The sequence below is a fragment of the Cannabis sativa genome, chromosome 4, assembly GCF_029168945.1.
Source record: "Cannabis sativa cultivar Pink pepper isolate KNU-18-1 chromosome 4, ASM2916894v1, whole genome shotgun sequence".
NCBI lineage: Eukaryota > Viridiplantae > Streptophyta > Magnoliopsida > Rosales > Cannabaceae > Cannabis > Cannabis sativa.
This window is the reverse complement of record NC_083604.1, coordinates 80,305,470-80,323,840: the sequence shown is the minus strand read 5'-3', so window position 1 is coordinate 80,323,840 and position 18,371 is coordinate 80,305,470. Positions and strand designations below refer to the sequence as shown.

Genomic DNA, 18,371 nt, shown 5'->3' with positions numbered 1-18,371 from the left:
AAAAATCAAGTGAAGATTTGGCTCATCTACATGTATACGTCATTAGCATTTTGTTTTTCTATGTTCTATAAATTAAATGTAATTATTGAGAGTAAAAATATTATCTACAAAATGACTATTCTCCTAAAAAAATTAGTTTTAATTCAATATGTAGAATCAGAATAAATGATTATTAAGTACACTCTAAAAATAAAAATTGAGTGTACCAGTGTATTTTATTTTTGTGTTTTAGATATTTCAATAGTTTTAATTCTATTTTTTTTTATATGACAATGTATATTATAGTTATTCTAAATATTTAAAATAATTTATGTTAAAAATAAGATTTAAATAATTTGTGTTGTAATGTCTCTATTATTTTATATGTTTGAAATAAACCGTTTGAATCATATTTTGTGATATTATAAATTATTGTGAATTCATTAAAAATATGCAAGAATGTCTTAAATAATTATACTCCGCATCATCGTATAAAAAAATTAAAATAAAAAGGGAAATTTAGCTATTTATGCATACTATTGGGAAAAATTAATGCCCTAAATTTATGTATTTCAAAATTTTAAAAATAAGTCAATTTTACATTAAACCCAAAAATGCCCTCTCATTTTTCAAACCACACTTCTCTCTACATCTCTGTTCTCTCTCTCCCTCTCTCTCTCTCAAATTCCCAACCCACGGCACACCACCCCATAGACCCCCACCGACCCACGACATACCCACGACGCACCCGAAACCAAATCAAACAATCAAAGGTGAGTTTCGTGTTCCATTTTTTAGTTTTTAGAATTTCAGATCTGTGATTTGGGCAAGGTCCGATGTAGGTCCGATGGGGTCCGATAGGGTCGAGTGAAACTGTGAGTTTGCGAGGTAGGAGACGTAAGTTCGATGGGAAGGGTCCGATATGGGGTCCAATATGGGAACCGATTTGGGGTCCCACGGTATCCAATGTGTGGTCCGATGAGAGGGGTAGGGGAGCTCGGCAGTAAGAGTGAAAGAGAGAAGAATAGAGAGGGGTGATGTAAATGGGGTTATTTTAAGGATATTATAAAAGTTATTATATCCTACAAATATTAGTTATTGTGAGTTTAAAAGAAAATTTTTAATCACATGTAAACATGAAATATCAAATTTCTCAATGAAAACTACAAATTTTTTCTTTCAAAATAGTAGCATTTAAGTTTTTATTTATTTTTCTTTTTTGCTGATTTTTTTTCTCTGAATTTAACATAGTTATATATGTTTCTCACTATCCCATAAAATGTTAATGAAAAAAAAGGTAACGTAAGGGATTATTGCGGAAAAAAAATTAGGTTTTTGAATGAAAAAAAAAAAAAACTAGGATTTAATTGTTATAGTTAGAAAAGAATAAGACTTAAGCCGCTAATTCTCCTAATTAGTTCATCCTTTCTTTTTTTTTTTTTTAGAAAAATTGACGACAGTAAAATCTCTTGAGTCTTAAGTAAATTCATGGGAGAAATCTCAAATGTGAAGACAATATTATTAATCAATAAATTCTTTATTCTTCTTTTTCAATATTAAAGGTATAGTTTCATTTCATATTTTGACAATTTTTTTTTGGAAAACTTGACATAACAATCAAATTAGTTTAGTCCTAAATTTTTATATAGAACACTTATATTTTAATTAAGAGCAAATAACGATATAAGTACTTAAAGTTTTAAATTTATATGTGATATAAGCTCAATGTTTATTTTTAACAGCATAATAAGACCTAGTATTTGTAAAATTATAATTTCTTTCAGTTTCGTTAGTACAGACTTTGTTTTAAATTTATTAAAAAAATATTTGAAAATAACTGATATTACATATGTTTCTGTCTAGACCTAATGATCTAGAATCTGAGTCTTATATGTGTCATGTTTAAAATAATAACAGAATATGTACTGACAAAATTAGAAAAAAAATTACAGTTTTACAAACTTTGGGTATGCCACTAAAATAAATATTAAATTATGTCACTTACAAACTTAAAACTTTAAATACTTATGCCGCTGTATACCATTTAATATTTTATTACATTGGTAAATTAACATTCTTTGGAGATAGGCTTTTGTTATCTCTTCTCATAATTATTTAGAAGTGGATCGATCTCATCTATTTTTTTTCCTATATAATTGTGTTGTGTGATTATCATTTCAGTCATTGGATAAATAGATATAATTTTGTACCAAAACCATAAAACATTTCATTAAAACGTTGAAAGTGATAGGTTTGCCTTCAAAACTAAATCGACATGATAATTTTTAAACTATGAAATATTACACTATATATGACTATGCATGTTAGTTAACACAGTGTTACATAATTTATTAGATGCCATTTTCCATGTGACACCAGATAAAAATAAGCTATTGTATAGTTCTCACATGTAATGATACATATAAATAAATATATAAATTACAACTTACTTATATAATATTTTCCTCTCATTGAAAAAAAAAAAATATTATCCATCCCCATATGCCAAAACAAACATCCATTATAAGTATTTTAATTAAGGTACATATATATCACATGCAGACTGAGAGGGTATAAATCAGACTTTGGAACTTGGAATATTCTTAGCTAAAAGATTAGGATGAACCTTCCCTTCTTTAATATTTTAATTAAAAAAAATCTGAAAATTTAAGTTTAGTTTGTTCTTTTGTACATACTATATTTGAATTTTCTCTTAATTTTTATTTTCTCCTGATGAAGATAAACTTTTATGCTGAATATATGGATCAATGTTTTTGTATTATTTCTTGCTGGACAATAATTTAATATATTGGTGTTTTGGTTGTTGATAATAATGAATATATATTATTTTTGTATGTTAATATTAATGATATAAGTAGCTAGAAAAATGAGTGTCCTAGTCAAGTAGTACGGTGTCTCTTATGTGATCTTTAATGAGACACATAGCTAAAGTAAAATCAACTTGAGAAACTAACAAATAAAAAAGCTTGCTTTTTGGAGTAGTGGAATTTGTTAACATCATATTAAGCTTAATTATTGGATCATATATATTAAAAGGGTAAGAGTCCTTTTTGAACCATATGACTATTTTTCATCAAAATAAATTCTCTTAGATTGTCATAAAATTTTATATGATCACTTCACTAGTCATTAGATATGACCATAGTGACTACTACCAAACCAATCATAAATATTGTGATTTTAGATCATAATAATTAACACATTTTTAATCTTTAATTAGTTTATATTTAGATAATGTTATCACACCAAAATAATTCCCTTAATTTTGGAATAATATTATCTTATCCAATTTTTATCATTATTACCTTCCATCCCAACTCTTTCTTCTTCTAATCTATAATTTTTAAGAAACTTTCACTTTTATGGTATTTTTTAGCAAAATACTTAAATATGGATTTCTTTCGAAAATAAAATAATATGAGAGAAGTAATTTAGAGTAATTAGGTAACTAATTGCCTTATTTTATATATTTTTTCAATTTTTTCAATAAATTAACTTTTTTTTTTTAAGAAAAAAAAACATATTTTTGCACATATTATATAAAAATCCATAAAATATGTACCTTTCACTAATTTTTATTCCAATTTTATTCATCAAACATAACCATAGTGTACAAAATATGCACTAAAAAATTACACAAAATTGACATAATAATATATTTCAAAACAATAGCTTCCATCTTAAATAAATGTGTGTTATTTTATTAAATATTGTAGTGCATAATTTATTTCCCATAACACAATATAACACTCCTTATTTAAGTCCATTTCTCAAAGTAATTATGTTAGACAAATTCAATATTTGATCTTATGATATGGGGACCAACCAAATTAGATGGTTGAGCCATGTACGCACAAGTGTATGGCCAAACAAAACGCCACGAATGCAAAACACAATTCAAGAGATTATGCTAAATCAAAACCTATTTTCTTAGCACTTAGAAGAACCATCCACATGATCACCTTACACATACATATACACACACATATATATATATGTGTGTAAGTTCCCATGTTACTAAGAATCCATAGCCAACACCTCTCCACACATTGCTAGGTTGTCTCCCCCATCTTCCTTAGATTCAACTTCATTTTTTGGCCTTTTTGTCTTCTTCTCTTATAGAGCCTCAAAACACTAGACAAGAATCTTTTGGCTTATTTGATAGTACAGATAGATCTTTTAGTGCTGTCCATTTGACCATTTTAGTTCTTTCTTGACTCCTTCTTCACACACACAAAAAACATTACTCTATAAAAAGAAGAGACCTCTAAACTACCTAAACATGCAGGTGAACATTTCTTATATATAGTTTCACAAAACAAAGCATTATTATTATTATTATTCTCTATCAAATTCAAATCTCATCATTTTTCACACAACACAATTTGTTAATTGTGACAGCTTTTTCAATGGCTTTTTAACAAGTCAACAACAAGTGAGGAAAAGGGAAAAGAAGAGAAAGACAGAGTTATTATTGGTATGACACTTAATAATTATACCCTTTTTCTCTTTTTCACTAATTATTACATTAATTTATTTTATGTAATTTACAAAGTTTTGGTTTTGTTTTTTCAGATCAAAAACCTAAACAAAAACATAGCATTGTGTTTAAACAAGATGATGGGGTTTTTGGGAAGTTTAATAATAAGAACATCAAATCCAAAAAAATTGAAGGTAATAATAAAAAGTTTTTAAAGCTTTTTTTCCTTTGTAGAAAGGATATATCAACAGCTTGCTTTTACAGCACAATTAATTTGAAGAGTCTTAGTAGTAATTTTTGTTGTGACATTGATACAACAAGAGATAATTGGGTTAAGTACAATTACTACTACTCAATGAAGATGAAGAAAGAAGATATTGGTAATAAAGGATTAGGAATTGTTATAAGTAAGGCAGATCAAACTTCTCATGCAGGGAACAGAGTTTTACCAATTAGTGAAACGACAGCATCAACTTTTACCAACAAGCAAAACGACACAAAAAATGACTCCAATGAAAAGAAGGTTGACACCAACACCAAGTCCAAAACCATTTCTAGAATGAAGGAGCTCTTGAGATGGGCTTCTAATGCTAAATCAGACAAAGGAGCCAAATTCATGGGCAGGAAGGTAACATTTTTCTATTTTACTAAACATTTAAGTATTTATATATTACTCGAACCCAGAACTTCCAACATACACCCAGATTCAAAAGCCTAGTAACATAGCATAATATAATAGAAAAAAACATATTATTGAAGTAGTGTGTTGTTATGTATGTTAATTTTTCAGGTTCTACTATTTAGAAACAAAGGAGCTCTAAAAGCAGTACCAGATGATGATGAACTGAGTCTCGAATCGCCTAAAATAAGTTTCAGATGGGATTTAGAAAGCTGTTCCACTACTACTTCTTCTACTTATTCAACCATTTCAATGGCTACTAATTCTTTAAAGAATGATCCAAATCTAAGCATGATGAAACTCTCATTAACTTCAACTAGTAATGATATTGAAGTTTATAATTCAGACCATCATTGTATCCCAAAGAAAGGAAATTGGATCACAACAGACTCTGAATGTAAGCTCATTATGACTTACCCTTATTACTATTATTTTTTTTTTTTTGTTATATTCGAGCTTCAATTAATCGACATCACAAAACTCTTATCATAAAACTAATTACGATATTAGCTCAAGAAATTCACAAGCACAACCAGGCTCGGTCCTGAGCATAAGTGGGCAAGAACTTAAAAAAAAAAATTATACTTTTTTATTAATTTTAAAAAATATCACATTTTTTTAAATAAAGATTCAAAAATTTATTATCTTTTATGATTTATTATATTTTAAGATCGGCCCTGCATACAACCAATGTTAGGATTCTTAAGCTAATTACTGTTTTTATGTTTTTTTTAACAGTTGTGGTGCTAGAGCTATGAAGAACAAGTTTTGAAGATGATTTGCATCAACTTTTGAGAAATTGTAATATAAAATTCTTGAAGATTTTTGTTATTAATTAGTTTTTGTTTTTTTAACTCTTTTTTTTAGAGGTTACAGAGGATTTGAATGTAAACTTTAATGTAAGGATTTCATGTGTACCTCCTGCACAGTTAATTAACTTCAACATCAATGAGCTATTTAATAATAAAAAAAAAAAATAATTGCATTTTGTGAATTCTAAAATGTGATTATGTTACTTAGTGTGTGAAAGGAACAAAAATAAAGAATGTTTGAGCTTTCAAATTATGAGTTGGGAAAAGTATTTAATATAAAATTTATGGCAATTCAATAAACACAAATAAGAACAATTTTTAGGCCTCGAATGAATGTTAAAGTGCCACGTTTTCTTTTTAGGAATATGAAATATGAATGAACTTTTATTCAATTATTAAAAATGGACCACAATTTTATAGGCAAGAAATTAATAAGGTGGTTTTATATTTTAGTTGTTTTATTGTTGTTTTAATTATTTTATTTTGTTGTTTTAAGATTATTTTAGGGTAAATACCATTTTAGACCCTGTATTTTGCAAAAGTTACAGATTGGACCCTGTGTTTTGTTAAATGACAAAAAGGACCCTGTATTTTCCAAAATAATAAAAATAGGATCCTGAGCTTAATTTTTGACAACTTTTTTTTTTAATATAATCAACTTGAAAACAATTCTTAATACGAACAGATATAAAAAATGTAAACAATTTTGTCATAACACTTTTAAATCGGATTATAATTAATTTTTATTTTGACAAAAAATCAATTCAGGGTCCTATTTGTACTATTTTAGAAAATACAGGGTCCATTTTGTCATTTAACAAAACAGAGGGTCCAATTGATAACTTTTGCAAAACACAAGGTCCAAAATAGTATTTACCCATTATTTTATGAAAAGATAATATTTTTTAACAGTAAAATTGTAAACTTTTGTTTAAAATTCAATATTTTTGAAAAAACCACCAACTAATAACTAACTAAATAAAAGGTTAACATTAAATCAAAATTTTAAGGGATATTTGCTACAAAGTTAATCATCTAAATACTTTTGCAAATATTGAATATTTAAGTGTTATAAACATAATAATTCAAAATGATTAATATTTTTTTGATTTTGTATTTTGTAAAAGTTATTAATTGGACTATCTATTTTGTTAAATGATAGAATGAATTATGTATTTTTTTAAATAGTACATATAGGACTCTAAATTTCATTTTTGATAATTTTTTTTTAATATAATCAACTTGAAAATAATTCTAGCACGAACATATATAAGAACGTAGTCAGCTTTGTCATAATACCTCTATATCGAGTTATTATTAAGTTTTATTTTACAAAAAAAATTAATTCAAGGTGCTATTTAATACTATTTTTTTTTTAAAAAAAAATATATGATCCAATTTGTCAGATCTAATTTATCATTTTATAAAATAAATAATTTAATCCATAACTTTTATAAAACACAAAATTCAAAATGGTATTAACTCTTAAAATAATAATAATAATAATAATAATAATAATAATAATAATAATAATAATAATAATAATAATGATAATAAATAGTTATGCTCCCTTATTTCCTTTCAATATATTACAATTGACCCCTAAAATCATTTTTAACATTTTGGCATTCTTTGAGAGATAGTGTCTGAACTCCATCCATTGTCCTGAGATGTATCTCAGAATACGTTTGTGTTAGGCTATTTTTAGCCTATGTTATGGATCTAATTTATGTGCGTTTTTAGCTGTGTTGGGACGGAATTACGCTTGTTTTCTATGTTTTCAGGTTCTTTGGAATAAAAGAGGTCTCGGGTGCAGAAATTCGTTAAAAGATGTGCTGAGAAGAAAACACACAAATTCGAGTAATTGTGCACATACTGGCGCGCTACAAATACAACTTTGCCGCGCGATCTCGAAAATCTAGAGGGCTTCAGTCGCCGCGGCGATGAATAGTCTCACCGCGGCCATTTAAGAGATACAGAGAGACCCCTTATTTTCAATTATCTCGCCGCAGCGAGAGGGAGCTTAGCCGCGGCGAGATCCCGTACGGACCAGGGGCATTTTCGTCCATCGAACCCTAAATTTCAGTTATAAATAGAAAACTGCGATTGGAAGTCTGGGGGAGCGATCAGAAACCCTAAAATACGGTGAGAGCGGCGAGGAAGAGCACGAGAGATTGAAGTGAAGATCAGGAATTCATCCACCAACAGTTCTTTTCTTTATTCCTCTTTAATTTATTTATGTTGAATATTGCTATAGGAATGGTTATGGATTTGTTTCTGAACTAAATTTCCCATTTAGGGAGGATGATGATTGTTGTTTAATGTTTTGCCTAGTTAATGTTTAATTACCATTCCTCCATTCTTGTTTGTGAAATTATCTTAATTTGTGTTTAATTTCATGTTTAAGATTGATCACCTTGTGCATGTTCTATGATCTCAATTCAAAATCTGAAAAGTGAGAATTGAGAATGCTAAAATTAAGATAATCGATGTTCTATGTGAAACGAAAGTATTTACATGAAATAGTTAGAAAGTAAATATCTTAATTATCCTTTATTTTAAAATATTTTATTTAAAAAAATTAGATAACATGTGATTTAGAATCTAGAAGATCTGAAAGGAGCTAGGTTATTTCATAATCTGTCATTCACTTCAAGAATAGGATAGTAATTAAGCATTAACGATTTGGGTAAACAACAACAGGATTCTCCTCCCTATTATCTCATCTTGCTCAACTTTCAATTGTGTTATTAAGTTTTCTGAATTACTTTCATACTTTACTATTTTTAAATCATAATTACTTTTGATCTGCCAGATAGAATTATAAGTATAGTTTAGTGGTATTTAATCCAATTCCCTGTGGGATCGACCTCACCTGTGTGAGATTTACTACTTGATTGCGTATACTTGCGTAGTATTAATAAAATATAGCAACAGTTTGCATGCCAGCCAATGATTTTGTGTTGGAGCTTGCAAGAATTGGCTCAATTTGTTTACCGAGAAGGCGATGTCGGGTCTGCTTAGTGTAAGGTATTGTAGAGCTCCGATGACACTCCTATATTGAGTGATATCTTCAAATGGAGGGCTGTCTTGTAGATGAAGTTTGTTGCTTTGGATCATTGGAGTGGGACACGGTTTTGCTTCTAGCATGTGAGTTCTTTTTAAGAGATCCAGTGAGTACTTGGTTTGAGATAAGTGCATACCATCATGCCCCCTACTTGTCTCAAAACCAAGGAAATAGGTGACAGACCCAAGGGATTTGAGATAGAATTGAGTGTTGAGTTGGGAGATGATGTTGAGGACTCTGTTGGAATTGTTACCAGTGAGGAGAATGTCATCAACGTAGACTAGGACATAGAGACGAGCATCGCCTTCTGTAAGAAAAAACAGAGAGGTGTCGGATACCGAATTCCGCAGACCAAGTTTGAGCAGGGCATTACGAAGAGTATCGAACCAGGCACGGGGTGCCTGTTTGAGGCCGTAGATGGCGCGATTAAGCTTGCAAACAGCAGTAGGAAAAGAGGGATCAACATAACCAATGGGTTGAGTCATGTACACCTCCTCTTCTAGTGTGCCATTGAGAAAAGCATTGTTTATATCAATTTGTTGGACATCCCTACCATGAGTGACAGCCAATGATAAGATAACCCGAATTGTGGATGGCTTTACGACCGGACTGAATGTGTCAAAGAAGTCGACACCCGGTTGTTGTTGGAAGCCTTTGGCAACGAGACGGGCTTTGCACCGTTGAAGATAACCATCCGAGTTGAACTTGTGGCAAAAAATCCATTTATTATCCACAACATGCATGTGAGGGAGGCGAGGTACAAGGTACCATGTGTTGTTGCGTTTGAGAGCAAAATACTCATCATCCATGGCTTTCTTCCAAACAGGAATGGTCAAGGCGATTTCAGGAGAGGAAGGAGTGGATAGAGAGAAGGCCAGTAAATGGGGATTGTGAAGGAGGGAGGCTAGGAAAGTACGGGGTTTAAATATGCCAGCCTTGGAGCGAGTGACCATTGGATGAGAGGGCATGGGAGGCACGGGTGCAGGGGTAGGGGAAGGAGAAAAAGATGCAGATGGTGAGTTTGGTGTAATGGATTGAATAGGTAGATGTATGGCTGGTGGGATGGTGGACAAGGAATCAGTGGTGTTGGGACTATCATGTTGTGTTTTGGATGATCCATGCGATGAAGGTGTTGAGTGAGATGATGCTTCGGGTCCTGCAAAACAAGGAGAGTGATCAGTGGTGTGACAGTCAGTAGTCCCGTGATCCGTAAGGGGAAATACCGGGTAAGCTGTGTAATCCCACACCGCCTGGGGAAGGTCAAGTGGGATGATTCTGAGACTGTGTAGGTATGGGACTACACAGTTGAAGAAAGCTTAAATGGATTGATTGGTACTACCTATGTCGACGAGGTGCATCTTGTTTTTCGGTAAGCCCATCACGAAAGAAGCTCCACGAGTTAAGCGTGCTTGACACAGGAGCAATTTTAGGATGGGTGACCTCACAGGAAGTTTTCCCGGGAAGCGTGCGGTGAGGACAAAGCACGGCGGAAACACTCGTGTTGGTACGTAGGGTCGATCATCGATCCGGGGAAAGCGGCCCGAGTGACGTACTCGTGTATAAGAGCCATTCATTCGTGGGTGTAAGGGCCCGATGGAGGAACTGAAGTGGGGACGTTACGAATGGTATCGAGCCTTGACCCGGCGGAAGTGTGGTCGACGAGGACGTCGGACCCCGTAAGGGGGTGATTGTGACGGTCGGTAGTCCGTGATCCGTGAGGGAAATGCGGGTAAGGTTTGTGCAATCCCACGCGCACAGGGAAGGTCGAGTGGGATGATTACGAGGCTTGTGTAGGTATGGGACTACACAGTTGAAGAGAGCTTAAATGGATTGATTGGTACTACCTATGTCAACAAGGTGCATCTTGTTTTTCGGTAGCCCATCACGAAAGAACTCCACAGTTAAGCGTGCTTGACCTGGGAGCAATTTTAGGATGGGTGACCTCCTGGGAAGTTTTCCCAGGAAGCGTGCGAGTGAGGACAAAGCACGCTGGAAACACTCGTGTTGGTCTGTAGGGTCAGTCATCGATCCAGGAAGCAGCCAGAGTGACGTACTCGTGTATAAGAGCCATTCATTCCGTGGGTGTAAGGGCCCAATGGAGGCTTGAAGTGGGGACGTTACAAGTGGTAACATGTGGTACATCATCATCAACATTCTCGTGAAACGTGGGAGAGGATAGAAAAGGCAGCCAATGATTGTAATGAATTATTGGTGATGACATGGGTGATGTAGAGTCGGGTTGTCCAAAACCAGTTGAGAATGGGAATTCGAGTTCATTGAAAGACACACTATGAGCAATGTATATGCGTCCACTTGGGTGTAGACATTTGTAACCCTTGTGGTTGGGACTATATCCAAGGAACACGCATTTGGAAGAACGAAAGTCGAGTTTGTGGTTGTTGTAGGCCCGGAGGTGTGGAAAACAAGCGCTTCCAAAAACTTTGAGAAATTTCAGGTTCGGTGTGACTTTGAAGAGTGTTTCGATTGGTGATTTGTGAGCTAAGGTTGGTGTGCTGAAAGCATCCCACCAAAACCGCAATGGCATAGAGGCTTGTGAGAGAAGAGTGAGCCCATCTCAATGATGTGTTGATGTTTTCGCTCGGATTTTCCATTTTGAGCGTGAGTGTGAGGACAAGGGTGTCTAAAATGAACTCCTATTGACTCTAGAAAAGGTGCAAGATTCCTATATTCTCCTCCCCAGTCCGATTGGAGAGTCTTAATTTTTGTGTCAAATTTCCTTTCAACAAACTTTTGAAAGTTAAGGAATGCATTTTTCACATCAGATTTTAGTTTGAGAGGGAATATCCATGTAAATTTTCCTATAATAAAATCGTTAGAAAGTAACTACTGTAATGCTTATATTTGGATTTTCCTATATGGCATGCATTGCAAAAAGGAGGAGAATTTTACAATAAAATACTATTATTTACATGTGTTTTTTCGTAATTGAAAAAGTCAGTCTTAACTTCGTCACATAACAATAATTTTGTTGCTATATGTCCATCGCTTTGATTAGTTGTGTTAAAATCTTAGGGTGTGATTGTTCTAGAGCACTGGTCGAATCCTTGGCTGAAGAGGCTATGTTTGTGGATAGTTTGCTATGTGGCATGGTTCTGTGGTGCAAAAGTTGGCGGATGGTCGGTATTGTTAGTGCGTCCTCTTTACGGAGGGATTGAAGGAACGACTGCTGGAGTGTTGGTTTGGGTTATGGGTATGGCTGTTAAGGTTCAAAGATCTGCGCATTTGAGTGGCGAGATGAGCAGCAGGCATAGATGAGTCGTTTGAGGCTGAATTGAGTTGTTCCAAACGGATTTCTTGACTTTGCAACATGTATTGCACTTCTTGCAATGTGACTTGATCATGCCTAGATGTTAAGTTGACCACCACTGCCTCATATTCATGGCCGAGTCCACCAAGTATGTAAAGAATTAAATCATCATCAGATAGAAGCTGACCTGCGGCAGACAAACCATCAGCAATATTTTTCATTTTTAGAATATAATCATGTATAGAGAGACTCCCTTTTTTGAGAGACTGCAGCTGAAATCGAAGTTGCAGAGTTCTAGCTTTAGAGCTGGTGGTGTATGAGTTTTCCAGAGTGACCCAGAGGTCATGAGAAGATAAACAGTTGACCACATGTCCAAACATGGACTCAGAAATGGAGTTAAGAAGCCAACTGAGAACTGATTGATCCGTGCGCCTCCACATCGCAAACCCGAGATTTAGTTGTCTCGGTTCATCTGGTATAGGGCCTCCGATTGTATTATCAACAAACTGAGGTGGACAGTGTTTTGTTCCTAGAGCATAGCCCTCAAGATCATGAGCCCGAAGGGCTGGGAGAGCTTGGGACCTCCAATAGGGATAGTTTGATCTATCAAGTTTTATGGTGAGTGGGGCAAGACTTTGAAAGGGAAAAGATTGGACTGGTGGAGCTGGAGTTATGGCTGGTGTGTTGACTGTGTCAGCTGGTGAAGGTTCATTTGCAGGGTTGGATGCAGATGACATTTCGGCTGATGTGGGGTTTTCCATAAATCAAGGAGCCCAAGATTTATTTAGCTCTGATACCAAGCTAAACAGAGTAAAAAGAGGAGAAAAAGGCTCTGTATATTGATGTTGTATTAATTCTCTCAGCTCATTTACGAATGAATTCAAAGGGGAAATAAATACACACAGGAATGTACTAGAACAAGCATTCCTATTGGTCATAGTAATAACAGAAAAATATTCTCTTGGGACCACATAATTGATTTGGTGAATATTCTTTCATTGTCCTATGATTGTGGCTGATTACAATAATTAGGCCTCATCAAATTCTGGGCTTTCCTCTTCGGGCTGGGCTATTGTAGGGCCTTTCATTTCAACATGTCTGAACTCCATCGTCTTTACTAGTACAGAATATGATACATTAAATGGCACTTTTCAAATTTTGAAACTTTTCCGTGTAAAAAATAACATAAGGCAGTTCATACTAATTTGATTAGATTGTGCTCTTAAATTTTGTATGTTGTTTTTCAAAATATGGAGAACATAATTTTGTAGTGGTAACAGTAAGGGCATAGCTCAATTATTCTAAATGATTTGGGAGACACAATTTGACAATATACTTCGAGTGTGAAATAATGACGTATCAATTTTTTACAATGAAAGATATAATGAAATAGTTAGAAAGTAAATATCTTAATTATCCTTTATTTTAAAATATTTTATTAAAAAAAATTACAATAAAATACTATTATTTACATGTGTTTTTTCGTAATTGAAAAAGTCATTCTTAACTTCGTAACATAAGAATAATTTTGTTGCTATGTCCATCGTTTTGATTAGTTAAGTTACAATCTTATTTATTTTGAATTTTTTTTATCATTTAAACGTTTATATATTACAATACATATATTTGTTTTGAATACTAATTAGTAATTTGTAAGTAAGTATACTCTTTTATATCTTATGTTAGTGTCTTTTGTACTATTTTTTCTTCTTTTCATTTCACTTTACTTTCTTTCATTTTCTTTTCAATTATACATTAGTTCCTTTTGCTACATATATATAATTATTTGACAATGATTTTTAATTTACTTTGATAAGTATTAAAGGTTTTTTTGGTCATATCATACAAAGAAATTTTAATAATGTATCTAAAGTGACACTTATGATCATATATTAAGATCTATAAATATAATTATTGGAGGGAGTTCAAAATATCTCATGTCTTATCTTTTATTTTACAAGAAATTGAATTTATTTAGATATTTGCAAATACTTTTACTTTAAATGTTATTTTCGATAATATTTGAAAAATCCCATATTAATTATAATATTATCTATTATCGCTTTGATATAATGTTGAAATTTTGTTTTTTTTTTATTTAACATGTGTGGCCAATTTTTTAGCAAGTGTACTCTTTTCTTTTCTTCTTCTTTTTTTTTTTTTGGAAGAAAAGCGTGCAAATATATTAAATCAGTTAGACTTGTCGGTCGTTACAAAATAGATTATCGGAGGATAGTGGCATGGTACCAAACTTCTCATGGGAAAATGCCCACTTAGCTACATTATGGACCACAAAATTACATTGTCTACTAACATGTTCAAAGCTACAACCAATAAAAAAGGGAGAGTTTCTTTTACAAAAAGAGACATAGTTCTCAAGCTCCCAACAGGACTCCTTCCCATTAAGGGCGTTGATCACTACCCTCGAATCACTCTCTACAATAATAAATTTAACACCATGAGCCTTAGCCTCCTCCAAGGCCAAACAGTAAGCCATCGCTTCCCCACAGAGAGCATCAGCAAACTCCAGCTTAGATGTAGTAATCCAGATCACCTTGCCAACGTGATCCCTTGCAACCACAGCTGCACACATGCTATCCAACCCTACTCTGATGTCACAGTTCAGCTTCAACCAATCCTGGGGGGACGCCAAAGATCCGATGAGCATAATATGGGGCAAGGGAGCAAGTAAGCATGATGATCTGCAAAAGAAGACCAAATAGTGTCAATGCATTTAAAAATGTCGACTGGACAATTATTGTGTACCTTTTCATTTTAAGTTCGCCAGATCGTGTCAATAATTAACGAAGCATAAAGGAAAGCCTCATCTGCATTGATGCCTTTGTTTTTCAGGTCCCATAAGAATTTAACCCAATCCCACATTCTAATACCAATATCACAGATGGGGAAGATACCCCAAGGAGTTGACCGCCATAAGTGAAATGCAAAATCACAAGACAGGAATAGATACTCCATAGTTTCGACCACCGTTCCACATAGGGGGCAGCTGTCATCCTCAATAGGAAATCTTTTTCCTATGACCGAACGAACAAGAAGTTATGGAAAATACACGTATATTTAGTTATATTCTTAATTTTTATTTTAATTGTATATATTTTTAATTGTATAATTTTTTTTTTGTGTAGATGTTATTCAATAAACAAAATTATTTTTTTAAAAAATGTTTAATTTAAGTATTATTTGTATAAAAACATAATAATATTCAGAATTTACTGTTAATTATAATTTTAATTTAATTATCGTAATATTTTTTTTTTTTTGAAATATCATACACTTTTTTTTTTATTTTTTTAAATAGTAAAAATAGAAATATATTTTTTCTATAAAAAATGATAATAAAAAGATAGTTTTTTTTTTTTAAATATGTGTAATGAGGTTAAATTTAAATTGTAATATTAAAAAAGAAACTTTATGTTATATAGACACATTTAATACAAGATAAAAGATAAGAAAAATATGTATGGTAATCTTAAATTTGAATTGTAATATTTTTTTAAAAATAAAACTTTTGATATATAGCCACATTTAATATAACATTGATATATAATTTTTAAATATGTTTTCACATTTTGCTATAGAATACCCCCAATATGCTAGAATAAATGGTCTGGCTCATACTTGTGTATTGTTTTCCATATTTTTTGTCGTTTATTGCTTCCGTGATATTAACACTTATATATTTTGTTTTGCAGAAAATCCACACACTTTTCAGGTGAGTTTGGTTGAAAATTTTTGGGAACCATCACCAAGAAGTCCTATGACATTAGGGATGTCGCCAAAGGTGGCAAGGGCAATGGCAAGGCTGGGCAATCTTATAATGTTGGAGCTAAGAAGCCAGCACCTCTGGTTAAGGGCCACGAGGTCGTTTCTCTAGATCTGACCTTAGAAACTTTTGCTCATCCCCAAACCTCTTCAGCTATTGTGGATATGTTTCTTCCAAAAGAGAAGCAAGTGAGACTGCTTTGGATGTGGCGCCTCTCCAGCAGGTGTCAATCAATGTTGACGAGGAAGAGGAGGAGGAGGAGGAGGAGGAAGGAAGTGAGGGCCTTGTTTAATCTCATTGTAAAAGGTTTGTCCCCGCCCTGGGCAAAGACAGTAAAAGAAGTAAGGCGGAAGCCAAAGACAAACTTCTTCAGCTTGCTACTTCTAGGAGACAAAGCTCAAAGTCATCTGGGCAGAAGGAAGGAGAATCTCAGGAAACTGAGAGACTAAGTAGGCGGACTACTCGTTCTGGTAGGGAGATCACAAGCTCTCAACCTCTGCCACCAAAACCATTCAATGCTCCTCCTCCTCAACTGCCCAGAGACGGGACCAACTTTCCTCCCTTTCCACCTTTAAGGGTCATCTTGCCTGTTTGCCCTCCTCGTTGCTAGAATAAGATCTTGTTCAGTTGGATATAGCTAATAAGTTCTTTGTGAAGAGGTTCAATGGAGAGTTTGACGATGCGAAGAGGAGAACCACAAAGCTCTAAACTAGACGAGGGGCAGAGTTCACAAATTCAACAAGAAAGACTGAGCCTCTTCCCCCAATTTTTGACCGTCCAGCTGTCACTGAGAATCTTAGGCCTAGAGTGGGTTTAGATCCTTCTCCGTTCGTGGCAGATTTATTGGACCAAATTCGAGTAACTTGTAGCAGGTTGGGTTCTGATAAATTTGCTTCCATGACCAATGGAGATCCAACTTTCATGCTCGACTGCCTTAAGAGCCAAGCTATTGTAGTAAGTTTGTCGATCTTTGTTCCGATTGTGATCTCAATTTTCTTAATTTGTATTTAACCATGAGTAATTTTTTCCATAGGCGAGTCTGATGGCAAAGAGGTGTTCTTCTTTAGTGAACAAACTAACCTACAAGATGGAAATCTTGAAGGCCGAAGGTGCTAACTCAAAGCGAAAAAGAGAAGAGATCGTCAAGGCTCTGAATGAGGCCAAGGCTCAATTTGATGCTTTTGTCAAGCAAAGGGTTGAGGCTTCTCTTAATGCTACTGTGGCCAATTATAAAGCAGATGCCAAGACGGAGAGGGATCATGCTGAGAGGTACAAGGAGTTATACAACCAGAGAAACTCTTAGGCGTAATATGGGACAACATTTATAGTTGCCAAAATACATACAATATCCTAAAATATTATTTTTTTTTTTATTTCTCTCCAATCCACATAAGATTTGTCACATTTTTTTAAAAAAATACTCGACAACTCTAAAAGTTACCCACCATAGTCTCATATCAAATTAAATTAATAATTTTTTAAGTAAAAATAACTTTTTTTTAATAAAAAAATGAAAGAAAAAAATATCATCATAAAATTAAACCACATTAGATATGTAGAGCATGTTTAGTATTGTTTTCTATTTTTTGTTTTAAAAAATTATTTTTAGAAATGAGAACAAAAAATAGTTTTTGAAGTTTTTAAAACACAAGTCACGTTTGGTTAGTGATTTTTAAAAACAATATTGACCAAAAGTGTGGTTTTTAAAACAGAAAATAACATTTTGTTGTTTTCAAAATTCTTATTTTTTGTAACTTTGTTTTCTGAAAACTGTTTTTAAAAAACAAGGCCAAACAAGCCAAATTGTTTTTAAAAACAAATTTCTGTTTTTAAAAACAAAAAATAATTTTTTAGTTATGATGCCAAACATGCACGTAGCAACCACTCCAATTTACATTCTTTATTGGAAATGCTCTAAGAAAATAAAACTTATTGGTCCCCTAAACAAAACTTGTCTTGAAAATTGAAGGTATATGTGTGAAGAGCACTCGAACCAGCATTAGAGATGCTCCTCTAACTTTCTAAACATATAGCTTGACCCAGGCCCGGCCCTTGGCATAGGCATGCTAGGCCTGTGCCTAGGGCCCACCCAGCCCAGGGGTCCAAAAATTCTTTTTTCCTCTTTTAAAATTATACTTTTTTTTACCAATTTTAAAAAATACCACATTTTTTCTAACATAAGGGCCCAAAAATTTTTTTTGTTCCTATGGCCCACTTTGTTTCAGGACCGGCCTGGCTTGACCTATAATAATACAAAGACAACCGTCGTTCAAATTGAAAG

General features: G+C 33.2%; 2 protein-coding genes across 3 annotated transcripts; one reads left to right on the top strand and one right to left on the bottom strand.

The window, feature by feature from the left end:
- Positions 1–3,858: 3,858 nt before the first annotated feature.
- Positions 3,859–6,162, top strand: LOC115714599 (uncharacterized). Of its 2 annotated transcripts, XM_061114667.1 has the most exons (6): positions 3,863–4,288; positions 4,402–4,477; positions 4,576–4,674; positions 4,915–5,108; positions 5,271–5,556; positions 5,898–6,162. In XM_061114667.1, the coding sequence occupies exons 1-6, from the start codon at positions 4,283–4,285 to the stop codon at positions 5,915–5,917; spliced, it is 681 nt and encodes a 226-aa protein (XP_060970650.1). In that variant the 5' UTR covers positions 3,863–4,282; the 3' UTR covers positions 5,918–6,162. The 2 variants fall into 2 exon arrangements, with proteins under 2 accessions (XP_030499203.2, XP_060970650.1); XM_030643343.2 differs by having other exon boundaries at positions 3,859–4,288; positions 4,576–5,108.
- Positions 6,163–12,185: 6,023 nt separating this feature from the next.
- Positions 12,186–13,043, bottom strand: LOC133037187 (uncharacterized). Its single transcript, XM_061114047.1, has one exon. The coding sequence runs from the start codon at positions 13,041–13,043 to the stop codon at positions 12,186–12,188; it is 858 nt and encodes a 285-aa protein (XP_060970030.1).
- Positions 13,044–18,371: the final 5,328 nt, after the last annotated feature.